We start from the raw sequence: 22,320 nt of genomic DNA, 5'->3' as shown, positions 1-22,320 counted from the left end.
AATTACCTTTAAAAAAAAAAATAACATCATTTGGCCAAAAGTGTTTACATGGAAAGTCTTCTGCTGCGATACACATAAATAGATTGCACACAAATATAAAAACTTTTGATTGACGGGTGGCAAGGAGGGGGGCCGCTTTCAACAACCCCACCCAAAAAAAAAATATACAACAGAGGAAAACTGAACGACCTCTTTGTCCAATGGTGCTGGTCGAGACCATGGCACACAAGAGCCACTAAAAGAACCCCCCACCCCCTGCCCCCCCCAACCCCACAACACTCTGACCCTGACCAAGGAGGATTAGGGCCACACTGAACAGCAACAACAAAAAAATTATTTAGGGGATAACAAATATCACCAGAGTCGAGTTGAACCCCCCCCCCAACATTTTATGAGGATTATTTTTTAAATCTTGAGATCATGAAAATGCCGAAATCCAGAATTTAATGAATTTTAGAATAAAATCACAATAAAAGAGGACAATGAGAATAATAATAAAGTGCTGATTTCCGCAGAACGCCCCCGCCAAAGAAAATTGCACGATTAAAATGACACATTTGCCAATTTTTAAGAATAATAAAAAAAAGCGGCCATCCTAATTTGATACAAAATGCAAACGTGTTTCCATTTTCCTGAACAAACCAGAATTTGGACACATCCAATTTTTTTTTTTCGACTCAGCAAGCAACTGCGCCATCTCAAGTAACTGTACACTTTTTTTTTTCTTTCTTCTAAGTGGCTGTCATCCTCCTGTGGCCAGGCTTTCCCCTCATGACAACGAAAAATTGCACAAACAAAAATTATTATGAAAAGGCAAAAAAAATAAAAATAAAAAATCACCCGGTGCTCACGTGAGAACAAAGTAGAACAAGAGGAGTGGAGCAGGTCAAAGTGGGAGGCATGTCGATTGCATCACACTTTTTTGGGTGGTTTTTTTGTGGGTGGACTCGTCAGACGAAATATATAAAACGTTTTTTTTCTCTCTTCTTTTTCAGCAGTTATCATAGAAGCTCGCTGTGTCATCATTAAGGGAAACAAAACAAAATCGCCTAAAAAAAAATTCATTTTGGGACTTTGACGGCGTTCTCCTTTCATTTTTGTCAAGCATATATTTAAAAAAAAAGAATAAAAAGCTCTTTGGGATGCAAAAAATTGTCATCAAGTAGAGGCACAAAAATTTGAACGGATCCAAATTCTGGCAGCTTGCGGAAATTTTATAACACGACGAGGCAAGAATGCCACCGTTTGGGTTTGATCAAAACGTAACATTCGCAAACGTCGGCGCTCGATCAACATTTTTTTGTCGATTGATTTTCTCTTGAACGCTGCAGACCAAACCGGCAACTGATTCCCAATCACTTTTTGTTTCCGCATTTTTGAAATGACGTCCTGGCTTTGAAAAATGGGACAGTCCGAGTTTAAAGCCCCGCCCCCCCCACGTTGGCATTTTGGCTCAAAATGGTCCAAATATGGTTTTCAGCACAAATGGCTTTTCAGAGGTGGCCTTGCCTGCCAATTTTTTTCACCAAAATTTTGGTCCATAATTGAAGAATCCTGTGCATAGGTGTGTGTGTGTGTGTGGCATTAGCATTAGCATTAGCCACGAATCGAGTGCCGCGAAGGTGAACGTTTAAGTCCAAGAATGAGGACGGAATAGTGAAAGGCAGCTTTATGTGCGCATGTGAATCTCGCGAGAACCGGGGGTCTCCAACTCGGGGGTCCTCGGGGACCGCTTTCCGTCAAATTTCCCACGTCTCCCGGCTGCAACACATCCGATTGAAAGCTCTGCGGGTAGCCTGCTAACGACCCCGCTCACTTCAGTCAGGTGTGTTTGCGGCAAGGGAGACGCGGAAAACACGCAGGAACGCGGCGATCGAGGTCCCGAGTTGGGGGCCCCCTGCGCGAGAACAACAACGACGACAACGACGACGGCAGCGACCCATCCCGACAACTAAATAAGGCCGAATGTGCTCATGAGTTAGCATAGCATGGGAGGCGACGGGAAGGCCCCGCTAGGCCTCGTTCTAGGAGGCTTGGTCCAAGGCCCGGAGCAGGTCGCAGCCTTGGAGCAGGTGCAGGTTGCCCTGCAGCGGCACGTTGACCTCGCAGTCGTAGCGGGTCAACTCGGGCAGGAAGCTGCGTTCCGCCGACGGGCCCAGCAAGCGACTGGCCACACCTGCGACAAAAAAACACATTCACAATCCAAACACATTTTTACCGATAGCTTCCCCAAAAAAGTTAAAGTATAAACACACACGCACAATATTTATGTGTGTGTGTGTGTGTGTGCAAGCTCACCTATCATGTTGCCCGGATACTCCAACTTCCGATGTTGCTGCAATATGTTCAAACGCGAAGAAGTCCTGTTGCCCGGCAACATCGCCAGCTCTGGAGGACAAAATATCGTCAACGTTTACGTTCATGTCGTCTTCAAATCTACACAAGATGGCCGACTTGTTTGTACCGGGCAGCGATCCGGCGCCACTGTCCATGTCGCCCCTCATCTTCTTCCACATGCTTCCTGATGTCTTGACTTCGCCCTGCTCAACACACACACGCACACACACACACACACACGCACACACACACACACGAATAAGAACAACTCAACATGCACACATCGCATTGACAAAATATTGGGACACAGACGGGTTATGAAAAGACGGTGCCTTTCTATTTTACAGGCTATTTGGTGCGCGACAATTCCCCCCCCAACCCCCGTCTGAAATGTCGATTTCACACTTTTTGTTTGTCGGGTGGGGGCGGCCCGGTAGCCCAGTGGTTAGCACGTCGGCTTCACAGTGCAGAGGTACCGGGTTCGATTCCAGCTCCGGCCTCCCTGTGTGGAGTTTGCATGTTCTGCCCGGGCCTGCGTGGGTTTTCTCCGGGTGCTCCGGTTTCCTCCCACATTCCAAAAATATGCGTGGCGGGCTGATTGGACGCTCTAAATTGTCCCTAGGTGTGAGTGTGAGTGCGAATGGTTGTTCGTCTATGTGTGCCCTGCGATTGGCTGGCAACCGATTCAGGGTGTCCCCTGCCTACTGCCCGGAGACGGCTGGGATAGGCGCCAGCACCCCCCGCGACCCTCGTGAGGATCAAGCGGTACGGAAGATGAATGAATGAATGTTTGTCGGGTTGCAGCTATTCCCTTAAAAGGAACACTTTTTGTCAATATTTGCGCGTGACTGAAACAGATTCGTCGGATTTACTATTCCCGATCGAAATGATTGCGCTTTGGATTTCCAACGATTCCGTTTCGAAACGTCAAGATTTTTTTTTTTTGCGATGCCCTTGACACGGTATCGCCTCGTGATTAATCGGTGATTAATAACAATTAATCGGTGGAGTCAATGATGACCAGAATAAGCGAGCATCTTCACCAATTGCAGGGGGAAACTCACCGACATCTGACTGAAGGAGCGCTTGATGTGGTTGGCTGGATTGATGTCTCGGTAATCGTGGACAAAATCCTCAAAGCACCTGTGCTCGCACACACACACACACACACACACACGCAGGCACAGACACACACATGCAGGCGCAGACACACAGAAACAGACATTGCATTTGTCTTGGAGAATGCTGAAGGATGCTCTGAACTCATATACAATCAATATTAATCAATTTATATCCGTGAGGGGAGTTGCGGGTCGAACGCGCTTGAGGTCGCGGGCGTGATCGTTGCCTGGTAACGCGATCGGCGCACGCAGGCTGCGGCGCTGCTTTTAGAAATGTCAAATACAGCAGATAGTCCTGAGACTGCGCCGCGTCCTCAAAAGAGGAAACGGCAACTAAAAGTATTTGGCCGAGTGTGGAAAGAGGCAAACCCTTGGATTGATGTTTCGGAGGGGGGGGGGGGGGCAGAACCCTCAAAATGTATTTTACCTGGCTGGTTTTGGTTGATACTGTACTGAGCACATTCGAGTCCCAGTCGACGGGATGCCCCCTTAACGACGGCCCAAAAGATCAACACACGCTTGGATGCGGACTAAGGGCTCAAAGCATCCAGAACGGGTTGCCCGCCCCGAGACTATTTTAGCCGCGACCGCGTCAGGGAGCAGCCGAGCCTGCGTGCCGATGCGCGAACCAAGTGGCCAGATGGACCCCCGCGCTGTCACCTTTCTTTGTGCATGACGTGCAGCGGGTTGCGCTGGCAGAACGGCCGCCGCTCGGGCGCCGCGCGGTAGGCCTCGTTGGCTGCTTGTTGCCGATATGCTAGCAGAGGGTCCGGGGGCCTCTGCAGGTTCTGAATGCCCCCCATTGACGATAGCGGAATGCCGGCAGGGGCTTGATAGGGCGGGTTCCGCACGTGCCCCATCGCGTACGCCCCGGTCCTCGGGTCCAGAGCCCCTCCCTGGGCCCCCGGGGTTCGCTCCTCGTTCGGAGCCCAGGCGGGAGCCGCGACGGAGGGCGGCGGACGGTAGCGGCCTTGCTGATGCGGGGGCGAGGAGAGCGGCTGGAAGAGGCCGGCGATGTTGCTGAAACTCCGCCGCTGGGAGGGAGGAGGCGCGCCGCTAACGGTGCCGCCGCTCGCGCCCACCACGGCGCTGCCGTCCAGGGGCTCGGCGTCGGGGATGATGGGGTTGAGCTGGTAGTCTTCTCCGTCCATGGGGATGTACGGAGCCAGCGTCTCCAGGTCATAGTCGCTCAAGTCCCGCTGAAAGAGGCCAAACCAGAAGGCGAGCGAGTTAAAACAATGCCACGAACGCATTTTGCGTTCGGCAGGTAGCGACGATGCTGCGGATCATTTTCGGATTTTGGGACGCCTCCTTCTCATGTGCCGGCACCTCCAACCGGGGGAGGATTCCAGACCCACCTCAGCGTTTCCGGGACCGTCCCCCTCGGTGTCCAGAGCCAAGAGCCTCTCCATCAGCTCCACCTTCAAGTCTCCGCTGGTGGTGCGGTAGTAGTCGCCGGGGCTGCTCGGCTGAGGACCGGCAAAGCGCAATCAGGGGAGTTTGTCGGCACGCGCCGCAGGGTCGCTTCCACGCCCCGTCGGGGGCGCCGTGCTCGTCGGCTCTCACCGTGGAGCAGCTGCTCAGGCTGGGGGTGACGCTGCAGGGAGGCGGCTTCTGCCGGGCTACGAAGGCGGCGGCGCCCACGCTAGCCGCGTCGCCGGCCGATGGTAGCGGCGCGCTCCCGAGGCTTTCGCCGGCCCAGGACGGAGTCGCCGGGACGGGCAGGGAGGGGGCGGCGGGCCGCTGAGCGCACGCCACCGCCGGATGCCGGGACGGCTCCTCGAAATGAGGGCGGCCTATCGGGAGGAGTTACCGGTAAATTTAAGCCCCTCCCCTTCAATGAAAACTACATTTCAAAAAGGACCATTTCCAGGAAATTCATTCGGGTGTGACCGACTACGAATCTTTTCTTTTGTACTCGCCGGAGGTTGAGCGGATAGGAGTCAGACCGAAATCGAGGCTGATGATGGTGTCCCCCGGCGTAGGCGCCAGCTGGGCCAGGTCCTCTGGTTCCTCTTTGAGTTTGCTGAAGAGCGCCTCGCCGCCGCTCTCCCCGGCGAAGAACGCGCCGGCCTGCCGGGGCTTGAACAGCGACTCCGTTTGCTCCAGGGAGAAGATGGTGCTCTTTTCCTCGATATCGCTGCGGACACGGCGAGAGACACGCTTCACTACAAATCACTCCGTAGACAATTATTTGACAAAATAAAATAAAAATATATGACAAAAAAATGGCCGCAAATTTCCTGCCGAGGATCACACACACTTTGACACTTTTGGAAGTGCGTCGCGGGGACGTGCTCGGAAGAGACGAGGCGCAAGGAGACGAGGGCTCGGCGGCGTCTTACCTGAGCACGTAGTTGATGCAGACGATACATTGCGGCTGCGAGTTTCGGCCGTTGTAGATGACGGTGCCTTGCGTCTCCACCCACACGAAGCCGCCGCTCTTCGCTAGCATGCGGTACTGACCGCTCACGACTTGGCCTTTGCTGCACACTGGACAAAACACAAGACGCCTAAGCCGCCGCAAAGGACACGCGCTCCTCGTTCCCTTCGCGTGACGACTCGCTTTTTGCTTTTCAACGCTCAACGAGTGCAGTTCAGATTACCCCGCGAAACGGGCCGCGCAGAGGTAGCGGCTAAGTCGCAGTAACGCCATTGTGGAAGGCTTTATCGTCCGCGTAATTTTTAAAACAAATTTGGGTGAAAATATGAAGCGGTTCGCATACCATGGGGCGGCTACGTTGCGCAATTTCGGGGGGGAAGCTATCATGCTAATCCTCGCTCTGGACCGGTTAAGATTAGCGAGCATTTATGGGTTTAGGCTAGCTCACGGCAACGCGGAAGCTACCCTCTCGGATGCACTTTTCAACCGTTTCCTGAACGCCAGCCGAAGACTCGAGCGCAATCAACGAGCCCCCCCTCACTTGCGAGGATCAACTTCCATTTGAGGTCTTTGGGGGAACTTCTGAGTTCATTTGACGCACCTCGCACCGATTTGCAGGTCTCGAGGCGTTCTGGGAAACACGCACCCAATGTCCGTGACGAACACGGCGAAAATTGAAGAGTGTGATCGGTGGGAGGGAGCAGCCTTAAGAGGACAATGGGTCGTCGACCCACCGCGAGGACGACGAAGGGGGAGGAGCAAGTTCAACGGGTGCCGAAACCTAGCTTCCAAGCTAACTTAGCATACTCTTACAGTTGTGGTGGCTCTTGGTGACACTGTCCCAGTCCAGAGCGTGATAGAAGTCGTAGACCGAGCGACCCAGCAGATCATCGGGAGTGTAGCCCATCAACTCCGTCACCCTGTGACACACACATTCGCGTACACGGCACACCCGCACATTTACCGATGTTGTAAGACTGCCGTTTGCTCAACTTGTGTCAATAGTTGCAACTAAGTTGAGGAGCTTCATTTTGACATTGGCAGTCATCTTGTGGCATCTACAAACCCCTTTTGAAAACGATTGGCAGATTTTCACTACGGCTAGACAAAACAGCAGCACGTGGCGAGCCAAGGCGACCCTCTCTTTTCCCACCAGGAAAGAAAATGGCTTTGAACTTTTAAGTCTGTAGCAAACCCAAACAGCAGCGAGCAAAAAAACAAACATAAAAAAAAAATCAGGCAGAGAACTTGAAAATGTAAACACTTGTCCCCAAAATCAGCTTTTGGGAGGGGAAAAAAACATTGCGTAATCTCAGTTGTTCCGCTTCGCCCCCCCCCAAAAAAAACTCTACTTTCAGCGAGGAACGGCTAACTTTGTTTCCCAACAGGATAGAAAAAAAAACGACCATTGCGACAGGCAGCCGGCCATATTCCGAACTCCCAAAACCGAGCCAGCGAAGGAGCCGTCGCCCCCCCCCCCCAAAAAAAACTCTACTTTCAGCGAGGAACGGCTAACTTCGTTTCCCAACAGGATAGGAAAAAAAAAAGGACCTTTGCGACAGGCAGCCGGCCATATTCTGAACTCCCAAATCCGAGCGAGCGAAGGAGCCGCCGCCGGCGCATTCAGCACGCCTGCCTCCCCCTGGTGGCCACTCCGTGCAATTCATCAGCGGCGCTGCCTTGCTTGCCAATGACGACGCAGGACTTTGCACCAAGTGAGACCTCTTTTTGTGTGTGTGTGCCTGCGTGTGTCCTCTAACGAGCGCCAGCGCCTTCAATAACCTCATTCACTTAATTGGATGCAGGATTTGGGCCACTATCAAGCCTCCCCAAAATGTGTCCCAAAAAGAAAAAAGGGGGCCCTTGTTTGTCGTGGAGTCACACAAGCACGCACACGCAAACACACACACACACTTTCTTGGCCAGAAGAAACCTTTGTGCCGCATGAGCAACTTGAAAAGATGACAAGAATGCACGCAAAAGCTTGCGTAACGCCAATCGGTGAGTGAGTGCGTCTTCTCGTGCCAGCAATGAGAGGAAAACTCGAAAGCAGCCCCCAGGTAATGCTGCCACACTGTTGCCATGGAGACATAACAATAAGGGTGATGACAATCATCAAGGCCTTTTCCCCAAATCGTCGCCCTTGAGAATGTTGGTTCCATTCCCCCGATTTGGGGGTGGGAGGGTGGGGGGGGTGGTGGAAAATAATCGCCTCTCCCTTAAATAAGCACCTCCTTTAACCAATGAACACGTCAGGTCCATTTTTCGGCCATATTGCTAAACCAAAACGGCAGCGCAGTGGCGCGTTCGCACGCACCTTTCGTCGCAGTAGGTGAACTTCATGTCCATGCTGTGTCGGCTCAGGAAGGTCCTGCTGTCGAGCGGCGCCTCGATGTTGGCCGGATGCGGGACGGGCTGGCACATGAGAACGGCGCACGTGAGCGCCGGCTCCTCGAGGCCGCACGCCGGGCGGCTGGCGTACGTCCTCAGCTGGCCCGTGCAGTGCAGCACCTGCCGCGCAAACAAAAAGACGCCCGTTTGGAAGGAAGCGCTTAAGATTTGGGGCTTTTCGGCAGGGCGTTTTTGCTTTGGGGCTGCTTTTATTTTGGTGGGTTTCTATTGACTTACTCCTACACCCTGATGAATTGCAATCACACACTTTTTTTTTTTTTGTCAGCGATAGATTTGCTTTGGAACTTATGTGGTGAATGCAAGACTGTCTGCTGTTGGAATCAATCCGATGTTGGGGATTTTTTTTTCAACTTTTTTCATGCACAAGGAAGCCCGCGCGCGCATCTTACTTTCCAGCTCGCCGACTTGAGGTTGACGGTGCGCCCTCTGCTGGTCACCGTGCATTTCATCCGCATGAAGAAATCCCGCTTGGTGCTCTGCTCTTTGCTCTTCTTCCCGAAGCTGTTGGCTAGGAACAAAAAAAAAATAAAAATGACAGGAAATGAATACATCATGTGATTTGAAAACATCGCCTTCTGCTGGTTTACACGTTTTGTTCTTTCGTTTTGTCGATTTTGTCCGATCTTGCCTTCTGATTGGCTGGCAGCAGTCACGTGACACACTTGAATGTGAATCAACAACTTTGTTTAGGTGCTGCTTGATATGGCTTTCCAATTAAAAAATTTATTAATTAATTAAAAAAAAAGAACAGAAAAGACGATCAACAAGAAAACAAGCAGGAGGCAGAGGCCCTCTGAGTGAAAACCCTTCATTTTTATCTTTTTTTTTGGGGGGGGTGGGAAGTGAGAAAGACATAGGAGGTGGAGAGGGATAAGAGAAAGTGAGAGAGAAGGAAAAGAACCACGAAACAAAGCGCATTGCGCCTCTTGCGGCACTGATAAGTCTTATCGATTCTTTCACACTAGCCACTCAAGCGCGTGCACACGCACACACAACCCCCCCCCCCCCCACCTCCCTCACTGCTGTTGACATGACCTCTGAGCCCGCGGTCGCTTGCGTCAGTAGTGCGCTCTTTTACTTTTTGACCCACAGGCACATTTAAGTCGTCTCACTGAGCGGCGCTGACGTCAGCTTGCCTTTTACGCACCACCGTTGGTGGGGGGGGGTGGGGGGGGGTGCGTGTGGGATCAGTTACACTCATTGACAAAGAGTCATTTGGTGGCTTCCTGATGAAGTGCTGCCTCCGTGAGCGAAAATAGTCATCTCAAATTTAGGGTGGTGAGGGGGGGGGGGAGCTGACGTTACAGTAGCCCCCCCCCCCCCAAGCTCAAATTGGGAGTCTGTCAATGAAAAACTTTCCACGAAGAATCACGCCGATGACATTTGATCACCAGGCGAAAAGGAATCAAATGCATCAAAGTGAATTATTTGCATTGCCTAATATCTCCCCACACTGGCAGTCTTGAGGTAACTTTGAAGTTGGGTGGGGGGGGGGGGGGGGACTAATCAGAACGCAATATTTGGACATCTTCTAGCATATGTGGACATGTGAGCGCTCAACATTCAAGAAAAAAGCACTGAAAGCAGCCTCGGTGAGCCTTCGCGTTTGCTCGTGCGTGTGCGGTGGTGGGCGTCGTCACACTGACTGGTTGTCTTCAGGCTGAGGTTCTCTCGGATCTCGTCGTGGTCACACGGGTGCGTAAAGTCAAAGATGCTTTGGCCGGTCAGCTCCACCTGACAAGCACAACAAAAGGAAAGGAAAGGAAAGGCACGTTCATTGTTACGCAATCAGATGTCCTTCTACGTCACTCCAGCCGTCTTTACCGTTTACGCCACTAGAGGGAGCTCCAAAGGGAACTGCGGCATGCGGCGGCCATGTTGCATTCACGCAACAGCAGCCGTGGATCAATTTGTCGACGCGTCACCGACAAGCGAGCATCTCGAGCGTGACGGCTTTTAACGAGCAATTGGAATCATTTCAGCCACGTTTGAAGGTCAACACGTCAATTGCGCAACTCAAATGGCTGCTATGAGCTGCGTTTTCCCCATGATGGGCTTTTGCTCCTTATGCAAGATGGCCGGCTGCCGCCATTTGCCAAAGTCAATATGTACCATCAACTAAGCTGGGTGCAAAATTCAAGTCCTTGTCATTAATGATTTTTATACCCGCACAGGAAATGAGTCAATTGACTCATATGACCTCAAACTTGAAACGACCACAAAAAAAACCCCAAAGTGGCATAAATAGCCACGTGTGGAGTGAAAAGATGCTAAGAATAAATAATAAGGTTGTGGGTTGCCATGGCTACGTGAAAAGACCAGCCAGCGTTGACGAACCCAAAAGCGGTTTGCTAACGTCGTCGACGACAACGCCGACGATGATTATGATCGCTCGGCTCTTAAAAGTAACGACAATAAAAGCTGCTGAGCCGTCTGCCGCAAAGACAAAATCGGATTATTGACTCAACTAGACTTTAAAGATACGCGTAAGCGCGTTAGGGAGGCGAGCCAAATCCAATTGACGGGTCCAACACGCGCAGATAACGCCATTAGAAATTTTTATTGATTTATTTTGGGGTAAACAGATGGCAGAAGCGAGCCAGCGAGCGAGGGGGGGGGGGGGGTTCTGCACATGTTCGCGGGGAGAAGATGGAAGATGAACTGAACGATGACTGAAAAGTAAATTTCGGCTTAACAGATACACAATTTTATTTCAGCCCCCCCCCCCCGCCCCCGAGTCTCTTTGCTCTTTTAATTAGAAGAACAAATCAACTTAGCAGCCAAGTAACAAAAGAAAAGAAACCATAATTATTTCATTCAAATAATCATCATCATTATAATCTTTTAATTTTTATTAATAATAATAGCAAGACCGGCGTAAGAACACAATCTAAAATCAAGACATACAAAATAAAGAATCAGCTGCTAAGTAAAAAAAAAATATATTCCTCGACATGATTTAACAATTGTTGGCACCATTACACTATTACCATTAGTACTTTATTAAATTCATATTTTTTTATATTTTCATATGCGATAGTTTTTTAAAACAACATTTCTTATACTTGAACTGGCGCATTGCAAAGTGACATCTTTGCTGCGCTAGCCCCGTTATGTGCTTTTATTTCTTATTGCCCATTTAAATCAAGATTCATTCAGAATCATGGCGCCATTGCGCCCCCTATGGCAGTGGAGGGGAAAACACTCAAGCGGCAATTTCCAGTAAACGCTGCGTGACTGTCAACCGTGCGTGTGTCGCGTGTGCGGACGTGCGTGTGTGTGTGTGTGTGTACCTGTGTGAGGCCCACGAACTTGTTGATGTTCTCGGACAGGAAGATCATGTCACCATCCGATGTTACCACGGTGATGAAACCCTCCAGAGACTTCAGGTATAAGCTGCTCATTTCCTCGTCATCGCTGCCCTTGCAGCCTGATGGCACGCGCACGCACACGCACACACACACACACACACACACACGGTCATTAGTGACGGGTGCACATGCTACGGTGCACATCTTTAGCTCCGATCAAAACAACCGAGCGTTGACGTCTCCGATGCCCGCGGCTCCACTCGCACTGTTTGAACGTTTAGTCCGCTCAAGTGTGAGCACTTGCGATCACAAGCGCTCAATGTGGACAGAGAACACATCCGGGACACTTCCCCCCCCCCCCCCCCCAATCAACCTAACTATTGTTGCTAATTTTTATCCAAGGGTAGTTTCGATCAGTAGAGAATTTGGGAGACTCGTTTACATTGTAATGATTCACACACACAAAAAAGGTCAGAAAAGCAACAGGAAGTCAGCCATTTTGGGTCGGCGACGCCATATTCAAGGGGAGCGTTTCCCAACTTCCCCAAGCAATCCTAAACAAACCGAAAATCAACCCCCGACACCAGAATTTTGGTCAACTCAAAAAGATTTTGGAGACACGTTTAGAATGACAGGATGCCCGCAAAAAAAAAAAAGGTCACTTAGTTTAGGGCAGTTTGGTTAGTGAAAGCAAAGTATAAATAAAGATGTATTGTATTAATATAATAATAATTACATAATGTTGTGCAAGTCGTCTTCCCTGAGGCACCAAAAGGAATTTGTCAGTGTGTGTGTGTGCGCGCATGTGACTGAAGGGGGGGTGGGCCGGGGGGAGTTTGTCCGAGGGGAAGATCGCAGTTCCTCCAGTGCTTCCCTCCGATAAGACTTTTGACTTTCTCAAAGCTTCCAGCACAGCCAGTGCGGGGACCCGGGCCTGGACCGAGGCCCAGACGGCGTCCGACGTACCGTTGCCCCCCCCCCCCCCCCAAAAAAAATCTTTCTCACGGGGCAGACTCCACTGTCCGCTCCAAAAGGCCAGCAGCGGACACCTTTGGCCTACATTCTTAGCTGTGATGAGCGGACATTTGGAGCTTTTTCCTCTCTCTGTTGTTCTTGGGGTTGCGTAAGAGTCCTGCTGGGACCACAATGGCTGACGGGGGGGGGGGGCATCACGGGATCACTTTGGACTTTCTTGACCAATCCAAGACGGGGGGGACGCTCGATGAGTCTTTGTCCACACCAACGCCGAGCTTCTAACTGACCGGGTGCGCTACGATTGATGTCGATTGCGGCGCACATCCGCGGCTAGCCTAGCCTAGCCTAGCTTAGCCAAACCCCAAATAATCATGAGCATATTGTCTTGGGAAGGGAAGTCATTTTTTGCAGGGTGCTGAATGAAATTGTGTCAAAAATGTAAATGACGTTCTGTGGCGTACCGCGCATCGGAACCTGAGTCGGCGGGCTGGTGCGCGCGCGCGCGTTAGCGTGTTGGCGCCACGTCGCCGGGCTGTTATGGCTAGCCGCAGTAATGCCAGCAGCCGTGTGCCGTTGGCAGATCCTCCACTTCCTCTCCAATCGCTCCTCGCATCTCGCTCGCTTTTTAATCGCGACGCTTCATCTGGTTGTGTCCTCACATGCACTTTGGGCCCGTCCCATCCCGTCCACTCGTGGTCCCCCCCCCCTTCCCCTCCCTGCACTCCTCCCTCCCTTTTTTTTTTCTTTCAGCCACAAAAGGGAAGGGAAGGCCCAAGAACATTCAGCTTCCGAACCGCTTGATCCTCACAAGGGTCGCGGGGGGGGGGGGGGGGGTGCTGGAGCCTATCCCAGCTGTCTCCGGGGGACACCCTGAATCGGTTGCCAGCCATCGCAGGGCACGCAGAGACGAACAACCAACCACGCTCACACTCACACCTAGGGACAATTTTCGAGCGTCCAATCAGACTGCCACGCTTGTTTTTGGAATGTGGGAGGAAACCGGAGCACCCGGAGAAAAGCCACGCAGGTTACTTCTGCAGCCGGCGTCTGATCATCATCACTACCGAGCGCCGCCTGTCCAATTTGGCGGAACGTGACCAGATCGTTGGATGGCCCAAAGCATTTCAGAAATCATCCTGCTGCTTTTGTCAGCCATTTGCATCGCCAGAAACACAAAGTGGCGGCCTTATCGGCCCACCTGTCCACGAGAGAACGGCCGAGCAGCCGACTGCCCCCCCCCCCGGGGGCACATCTGCAACGTGTTGTCCATCTGCCACCGTTCACCTGATTTGAGTCCAACCACAATGATTTGACATAATTACAAAAATTAGGGGGGAAAAAAAACAAGACTGGCACGTCATTGTTAAGGAGATAATTAAGGCCTTTATTTTGAAAATCACCCGTCTCCTAAAAATAACGAGAGAGCCACAACATCAAAGCCCAAGGCCGTCCGTGTGTGTGTGTGTGTGTGTGTTTGCACGCATGTAACATGCTGCATCCTCGCTCATTACGCAATGTCATTACGGTTACTGACAAGTGCAACTTGACACTCGAACCCCAAGCACAATGCCTCAGTAGAATCCACTCGAGTGGAGAAAGCGTGAAGAAGAATAGACTCAAGTTGCGTGACGTCCGCGCTGACGCTTTCAGGAATGCGGGAACAATAGCGTTCCCTTTTGATCCAGCTTTCGCAATTAAAATAACAACACGGGAAGACGCGGTGGCGACTCGGGAGGGCTGACGAATACTTCATCAATGCGCTCGCGTGCGTTGCAAGGGGCTCGGAGTAAGTGCCGACCGAGTACGGCCAAGTCGACACTGCACGGTACACTTTGACGGCCAACTTGAATTTTATTTGTCCAATCCAAGCGAACAAATGTGCCGTTTGTCACATGACGTGAAGGTTGTCACATATATAAATATCCGATTTATGTCCACGTACAAAACGAGGCATGGGTCGGATTTGGAACACAACAAACCAAAAACAAAAACACAAGTGTACTCATCACATTATCATGTTAAAAAAAAAAATTACATCTGATCAGAAAATGTGTTTCACAATATTTGGGTGGACGAGGATGTCTATCGACTCGATTGGTTGGATTCACCCCTCAAAGACAACACTCGGTTGGATTCAGCTATCTCAATCGACCCCTAACCCAGTCGGGTGTGCCCCAGGGCTCTGTACCGGGGCCCCTTAGTTTTCATCTCCTGTATCACCTTCCCTCCATGCGCCATATTCTGCAAATGTTATTATCCTGCTTCGTGGAAGACACAATTCTCCCCGATTGACTTCTAACTTCATGAAATTAAACCGTGACAAAAGAAATTCTTGTTCGCAGGAAATGTACACAGTCACGGAATCCCTTCTCTTTACTTTCCCCAGTGCAACATCAACTGCCCCACTCCCCTCCCCCGTCCCCCCGATTGCCTCCATTCTCATCCGCAACCTTGTCACCTCTCAAAATGGCGGTCAGAACTCTTCTCTTCTACTACTACTACTCCTGCGTGTGCGTACCTGCGTCGAAGAGTCGTTGCGTGCGCAGGAAGCTGATGGCCAGCCTCATGATGGAGGCTTTGTCCAGGTGAGCGCTGACGTTGTGCGGCAGCGGGAGCTGGTGAGCCAGCTGGTAGAAAACTTCCGTTTCTTTACTGCGGCGAGAGCGAGCGGCGTCGCGAGACTTCTCCTTACGCCGCTCCGAGCTGTTCCTGTGCGACACAAACGGCAACAACAAGGGAGTCATTACTACTTCCTGTTGCTCAACTTTAACATCTGTCAGAAGCGCCAAAAACAGTCGTCATGGTCGCGCTCTCGTGTTGGTGAAATTTGGTTTAAGATTGATTTTTTTCCAGACATTGGTCTTTTTTTTGGGGGGGGGGTGTAAAGAGACAAGGGAGCAGTGACAGCTCCGACGAAGGCTGAAGCGACAGCCGAAACCGTCGGCTAGGTACGATTTTTTTCCTCATCACAATGAAGAAACACCCAACGGAGAGGACAAAATGGCGACAACGCATCATCACGACTTCCAATCCAACATGGCGGCGAATGCGTCCCTCCCTGCCGCTTGCACTCATTAACCCACATCATTAACAGGCGAGCGCGTGCGTCGGAGTGGTCGGTGACTCTTTTGATTGTGCGCGCCCATTGTGAAGGTACAACAGTCGCAGGATGCCAAACAATGGTGGGGGGGGGGGGGGGGGGGTCGGCGTCTTCTGATGTGCTCGCCACCCATGCGCAGCCAGGCACTTCCCATCTGGAAGCGCCGGCAAGTGAGAAACCAAAGTCCAGACGAAACGGACAACCGCGGCCACCCGGCGAACGGCTTCCTGTTTTGCGGGCAAACGAGGACCGCACGTTGACGAAACCGTTTTCTCAGCACCCGAGTACTCGGAGCAACACAACATGGGACCAAAAAAAAAAAAAAAGCAGTTGACGGCGAGAGCAAAACGAGCTTTGAGCCAAGTTATCGGCGATATCGGGGGGGGGACAAAAGTGCATTCCGAATTGACAAAAACAATCAATCAGTGAGCGCTACGGCTTTGACGCGCTCACTTGCGCAGGCTTGCCTCATCAAAGACACTTGAGCCGAATGCCGATCGTTTCTGTGCATTTTTTTTGGGGGGGGGGGGGGGTTGGTATGTGTATTGAGAGAATGTGTATTGAGAGAAACAAAATCATGCCCTGCGGTCCCAGCATTTCAGGACTACAAATATGGCTGACAAAAAAGGGACAAAGCTGGAGTGTTTGGGGGCGGGGGGCATCCCCCCCGTCTGTTTTCCAATCACATCAGGACTCAAAATATGGCCCAAAAAAATATTTAGCTATAAAATAGCCCATTACCGTGTGAATCTGCGGGTATGTTTCCGTGTGCGTGTGTGTGTGGAACCCAAATTCCCTCGATCACTAAAGGACTACAAAATGGCCGCCAAAGTGGCTGCCTCACACGCTAACCGGTTAGCCAGAGGCTTCTAAATGTGTCGAAACCCACAAGATGTTGGCACGGCTGACGGGAAGGAAGCAAGCAAGCCAGTCGGCACCAACAAGGCCGCCGGCCGCTCTGAGATCGTTTCCTGCGCAGAGATCAAAGTAAAGTGGCCTGCCAAGCGGCTGCCGTCATCGCGCTCATTTGTCTTTCTCGCCATCTTTTGGCCGCGTCTTTCCGGATGAGCCTCGGTGGCGACGGCGCATCAGGATGGAGATGACGATAATGGCGGCGCACGCGGTCCTGATGAAACAATAAGGTGACGTCGGTTCTGGTCTATGCTCGCTAATGACTCCGCGGATGGCGTTTGGCCATTGTGGCGCATCACAGTCAGGCCTCGGGCAAGCGTGTGTGTGTGTGTTTGCGTGTGAGACGACGGGGGATCATATGTATTGATCAACACGTATGCAGTTTGACGTGCACTCATCTACACACAAACACACACGCACACCATAATTCATGTGAACGAGCAGAGTGACCTGCAAGAATGTGCTCCAGTGTTTTACATTCAAACACACACACGACCTTGTTCCTGTTGTAATTATATATATTTATATAAAACTCCCAAAACATAGCAGGTGTGTGTGTGTGTGCGTGTTACACTGTGCGCGTGTGTGTAAATTGTTGCCAGACTTGTTTTCAGTCGGGAACAAAGTGAAACAAAATGTCGGTGAGGGATGCCAAAACACAATTGCCTTGGATTCAAAATGGCCGCTTGTGCTCCAAACTTAGCGAGTTGTCAAACGTTTTTTACAGAATTGTTTGAATAAGAGATCCAAGAAAACGTTTCACGATGACTTTTAGCACTGACCAATCAAATCTGTCCTTGTTCGCCCCCGCCCACCACCACATCATTCCTTAACAATAACAATAATAATCTGCGAACAATACACTATACATACTATAATATGTAGTCAAATAATATGTACTAAAAAGTATCTCAAAGCCTCATATGGGAGAAAAAAAAATTCTAATTTCAACATTGAAAATACATTTATTGACCCATGAAGCCATCACGCATTCATTTGGATTGATTTTGTGATTGACTACATTAAAAAATATATATACAATATATCAAATGGGCATCAGTTCATGTAATATGAACAAAGACAAAAATAACATACATTTAAGATAAGATATCCTTTATTTGTCCCACACTGGGAAATTTACATTTTTAAAATTTATATATTTATATAATTTATACAATAATTAATTTGCTGCTTTTCATTCTAAATGGAACACCTTGCCCTCTCTCTCGTTCTCATATTTTAGGCATGCACGCGTGCGCGCACCTTTCCTTGCTTGGAGTTGGCTTTCCTGCACTTTAGGGCCTGGCCGGCACAAACAAACACGGCAACAATACAACTCGGGCTATCTGTGATCCTGTGGAACACGGTGTTCTGGAAAACACAGCCACAAAGACACACACACACACACGCGGCCAGACAAACAGCTATCCCAGTGTGGGGCCCCAGATTGAGAACGATGCAGGAGATTACTAATGATTGTGATAGGCCATGAGAACGAAGACAAGGGCGCTTGCACGAACACACACACACACACACATTCATATACACTTACACACATAATCACACAAATAAACAAACCCACACAAGACGGGGCCGATTGAGTCCAAAACGGAGGCTATTGGCCGGGGACGTGAGGGGAGGGGGGGGGCACAGGTGGCGGTCGTCAGCCAGGCAGCGAGGCGGAATACCAAACGAGAAGACGCAAGGGCGCCGACGGAATCAAAACACACACACTGACGTTCCGCAACTCTCTTTTTCGCCCACAGACACACACACACACACACACACACACACATACACATATATGCATGGATATTGGTACCGCCCGGACTAATGGCGCGCTTGCGCAATAAGGAGGCCTTGGCATCGGGACAAGGCGTCAACGTTTCTCACATGTCGACTTCAAGCTTCGTTACTTCCCTCTCTGGATTTCAATTTCACGCTTCCTGATTGCGAGCACACGTTGAAAAACTCTTCCCGAGATGTTCCGCCAAAAAATCCAGAGAACATCTCCCAACGCCGAGCGAGCACGTCTCGGTAATGGGTCCAGGCCGGTTTGCTAATTAACAAGTTGGGTGGCGTGACGTCAGGCTTTCTGAAAGCGTGTGCGGGGAGAGCCCAAGAGACATGTTTTAATATTAATTACACTCACAGAGGGAAACCGATAAGCACGTCACAACGCATCTGCCTTTTTATCAACAAACAAAAAAAAAATTAACAAATAGGACAGGAAAGGAAAATTGGGCCACAAAACCAAACCAAAAAAATTTGGGGACTGCTGTCTGGTGATGGAAAAAAAATATTGATCTCATATGGGTGTGACTACAAAAAAATAATAAACCCGTGTGCCATCTGCACAATGCATCAGAAAGTCGTCACATCACTTTGCATATGCTACAGACTTTGTATAAAATTAGTATTTCGTTTTTTTCCCTTCTATTTATGAAAACTAAAACAAAATAAAAACAAGGGGATATTTATATTTTATTCGAAATGCACTAAGGAGTGGCACCCAAATTTCATTGTATGCTATACAATGACAATAAAGGCGACTTTGAATCTGAGATTGTATTTCATAAACTGTCACATAATCAAAGGATTGCTTTTTAGCACAGGCTGAATAAAGCTTCCAAACAAGGCTCACAGTGGAGTCACAAATGGAAGATTTCCTTGAAACAAGGAAAGCTTTGAAATTCGGGCTTCTGCGACCAAATGAGGGCTTGAAATAAGCGTGAAGGTTTCAATTTAAGGTTTCGAGACAGTTAACGGAGGCTTTTAAGGTCTGCTCAAGAGGGTAAACGAGGGTCGCGGTTTCAAAAGTGGGCCCGGAGGGTGAGAATTTTTAAACAGGATGCGCTTTTCAAAATAGGGTTTGAAGATGAGGTCAGGAGTCAATTCAACTGTATTTCCAAAGCACTTTAAAAACACCCACCGCTGTTTACAAAGTGCTGCGCAAAAAGAATTCATGCAATAAATCGTAAAACAACAAATAAAGCATAAAAACAGCCAAACTCAAAACCAAGTCTGATGCGGAGTCAAAAGAGCAAAGAATAAAAACGAGTTTGAAGGCGAGGATTCAAGATGGGCAGCGAGGGGACGTCGTTCAAAGGGAGGGACCGTTGTCGGTCACGCACTTGGGACTTTGGAGTCAGTCGATCCTCCATCAAGCATCTCCAGTTGGTCCCGAATGCCGCTCTTGACGGCTACTCGTAACATCGACCTCTTACTCTGGCATCCAGCTGATGAAGATGAAAGAAGGATTCGAAATGAGAGTTTGAGGCCCCGGGTTGTGTTTCAAAAGGAGGTCTTTTGCCTGGTTCACAGTTTTAAGGACTCGTTTTTCAAACTGTAAGGTATCAAAATCAAATTGGCTTTTTTCAAGCAAGAGTTGGCGAGTTTCAGTCTCACAATAGGGTGAGGATTAAAGAAGGATTCAAAAATGAGAGTTTGAGGCCCGGGTTGTGTTTCAAAGGAGGGGCTTTTGCCTGGTTCACAGTTATTTTAAGGACTATTTTAAGGACTTTCGGGTATCAAAATCAAATTGGCTTTTTTCAAGCAAGAGGTTGGCGAGTTTTCAGTCTCACAATAGGGTGAGGATTTGTGTTCTAAACGTGGTTTGTGGCTTTTGAGCAAGGATGATTTTGAAGGGACGTGCCCCCCCCAGTGGGGCACTCAAGCATTGAGAGGGGCGTCCCGATGTCGACGTGTGGCCAAAGGGATCAAAGCTCGCCGCCAATCGCCGCCTTCTGGAAGCTTCTCCCGGGCTACGACGCACCTTCCCATCAGCCGGCGCCACTTTAGATCAACTCGTCTGTCATCATGCGACACCTTCCACATTCTGCCCTCGGCTTTCAAATCCCGTTTGCAAAACAAAACACATTTGTCTGATGGGGGGGAGGGTAAAAAATAGCCTAGCGCTATCTTGGACGCACTTCACACCAAATCTGGCAACACAACTCAGCCAGGGAGTGGCATCCCATTGACGAATCTGAAAACACTTGACTTTTTGTCACGAGATAGGATTCCAAAACCGTTTATTTTTTTTTCACCACTTGATTTCGTCCTTGCTTTCATGACACCGACGCCTACGGGAGACGCTTCACGAGGACGTCACAATGTCCATGTTCCCAGCAGACAGGCCGCTGCTCAAGTTCAAAAGTTGGATGCTATGCTGCCGTTGGTATCGCTAGCTTCACCGTAGCGGCCGCCAAATGGACCCCCCCCCACGCACCCCCGATGTATATCAACTCCACGAATCAAGTCCAGGGAATCTAACATGGCCTCGCGCTGCTGCCCTGAAATGGCTGAAGGCACCCCATGAGGAGGAGCAACGAGCCACAGAGGCTCCAGTGTGCTTGTGTGTGTGTGTGTGTTGGGGGGGGGGGGGGTGGTAATCGGGCCAACACCCACATTTTTGCTGGTCAAAGCTGTTCGACACCCACAGTTCTATGGGTAACAAGACTTCACAGCCAGACCTTTTGGTTTTTCATGAGGTGAAAGGGTTCAAGATCCACATTTTATTTCACAGCTGAAAGCATTGAACACCACATTTTTTTCCCCACCCACAATTCAGCAATTTGACTTTTGACACACCCGCCGTTCCAGCCAAAAGGGTTTGACACATTTGACAGCTGAAAAGGGTGGAACATCCACACACTTTCTCCTCATGCAAAAGGTTAACCACCCACATGATTATTATTCAACCGAAGGCTTTGACACACAAAGAAATACTAAAAAAGTATTACAGCCCAACATTTCGTTAAAAGGGATTTCAAAAACATAAATAACAATAGACAAAGCCACAAGGACACTTTTGAGTTGTTTTACAGCTGATCCTTTTCGTTTTGTTTTAAACCCCACAAGAGACCTTTATCCATGAACGTAATACCCTCCCAAGAGTGCAAAGATCGTATATTCGAAGCCGATCGTGCAATAGGGCTGGCAAAAAATATTTTAATTGTGTTTGATATTTCAATGTTTTTGAGGAGGGGGTCAGAGACGATTGTGAGCAGGTCTCACCTTTCGTCTCCTTATAAGCTTTTAGAAATCAAAATCAACCGCCTCGAAAGCTTTTAAAAGACGTGCCTTTGACGCGAAACGAAGCATCAAAATGAGAGCTCGTTCGCTACTCGAGGGGAATCAGGTGCAAATGTTCAATATGCATCACGACGCAACGCGAACTCAAAGGACACAAACAATCGACGGGATGATGACATGGTTAAGGGTTGTGACGTCAAACGTTTTGCGTTCGTCGGTTGGGCAGTTGGGCTTCAAGAAACGAACTTGACTTTGTGCCCCGAAAAAGTTTCGCTTGATCCTTTCTACCTCCGCGTCACGCTCGTGCACTTGAAAGCAAACAAGAGCGACGTGTCACGTTTTACTCATCCAAATGATTTCAAAGACATTTCAAAAATCAACCCAACGCTTCTTCGAGGTCACTTCCAAAACAAACCGCTGTACATAAATCATATAACAACAAACATTTACACCACAAATTAATATCCGGTAAAAAGCACAAAAACAGTCCCAACTACAACCAAGTCTCACGCCGAGTCAAAAGCCAAAGAACAAAAATGAGATTAAGGACGAGTTTTTTAAAATGAACTCAAAGTGGCCTTACCTCTTTTTCTCCTTGTCGGCTGTCATCTTTTCACCAAGTCCGCCAAAGTGTCCAACCAAACAAAAAAAAACGAGCAAAAAATAAAAATTAAAAAACCACCCTGAATGTAAGATATTTCAACGTGCGTTCCCGGCGCAGTCGGTGCGACT

The 22,320-nt window shown here is 49.6% G+C and overlaps 4 protein-coding genes across 8 annotated transcripts in view; 3 read left to right on the top strand and 1 right to left on the bottom strand.

The window, feature by feature from the left end:
• LOC127610529 (ubiquitin-40S ribosomal protein S27a) overlaps positions 1 to 22,320 on the top strand; it is a 113,025-nt gene that overhangs the window by 47,581 nt on the left and 43,124 nt on the right. The window lies entirely within an intron of this gene.
• LOC127610519 (F-box only protein 41-like) overlaps positions 1 to 22,320 on the top strand; it is a 116,401-nt gene that overhangs the window by 70,320 nt on the left and 23,761 nt on the right. The window lies entirely within an intron of this gene.
• The window catches only part of LOC127610524 (sulfotransferase 6B1-like), a 115,205-nt gene that overhangs the window by 74,060 nt on the left and 18,825 nt on the right, over positions 1 to 22,320 (top strand). The window lies entirely within an intron of this gene.
• On the bottom strand, positions 985 to 22,320 carry LOC127610502 (endothelial PAS domain-containing protein 1-like). The gene is made up of 16 exons (XM_052080717.1): positions 22,172 to 22,320; positions 15,058 to 15,248; positions 11,547 to 11,683; positions 9,900 to 9,987; positions 8,643 to 8,761; positions 8,159 to 8,352; positions 6,655 to 6,761; positions 5,804 to 5,951; positions 5,408 to 5,598; positions 5,025 to 5,254; positions 4,817 to 4,927; positions 4,119 to 4,657; positions 3,402 to 3,480; positions 2,465 to 2,540; positions 2,299 to 2,388; positions 985 to 2,176 (listed from the first exon to the last, which is right to left on the bottom strand). The coding sequence occupies exons 1-16, from the start codon at positions 22,195 to 22,197 to the stop codon at positions 2,025 to 2,027; spliced, it is 2,478 nt and encodes an 825-aa protein (XP_051936677.1). The 5' UTR covers positions 22,198 to 22,320; the 3' UTR covers positions 985 to 2,024.

The sequence above is a fragment of the Hippocampus zosterae genome, chromosome 11, assembly GCF_025434085.1.
Source record: "Hippocampus zosterae strain Florida chromosome 11, ASM2543408v3, whole genome shotgun sequence".
Taxonomy (NCBI): domain Eukaryota; kingdom Metazoa; phylum Chordata; class Actinopteri; order Syngnathiformes; family Syngnathidae; genus Hippocampus; species Hippocampus zosterae.
The sequence above is the reverse complement of the archived record's forward strand: the minus strand, read 5'-3'. Positions and strand labels throughout refer to the sequence as shown.

What these genes read in the sequence shown, in the direction of transcription:
- LOC127610502 (XM_052080717.1), bottom strand. Translation starts at nt 22,197, where the DNA reads ATGACAGCCGACAAGGAGAAAAAGAG. An exon ending in CCTCAGCCTGAAGACAACCA is followed by an intron (nt 8,762 to 9,899) that starts GTCAGTGTGACG and finishes TTTTGTTCCTAG; the next exon opens with CCAACAGCTTCGGGAAGAAG. An exon ending in GCTCCTTCAGTCAGATGTCG is followed by an intron (nt 2,541 to 3,401) that starts GTGAGTTTCCCC and finishes TGTGTTGAGCAG; the next exon opens with GGCGAAGTCAAGACATCAGG.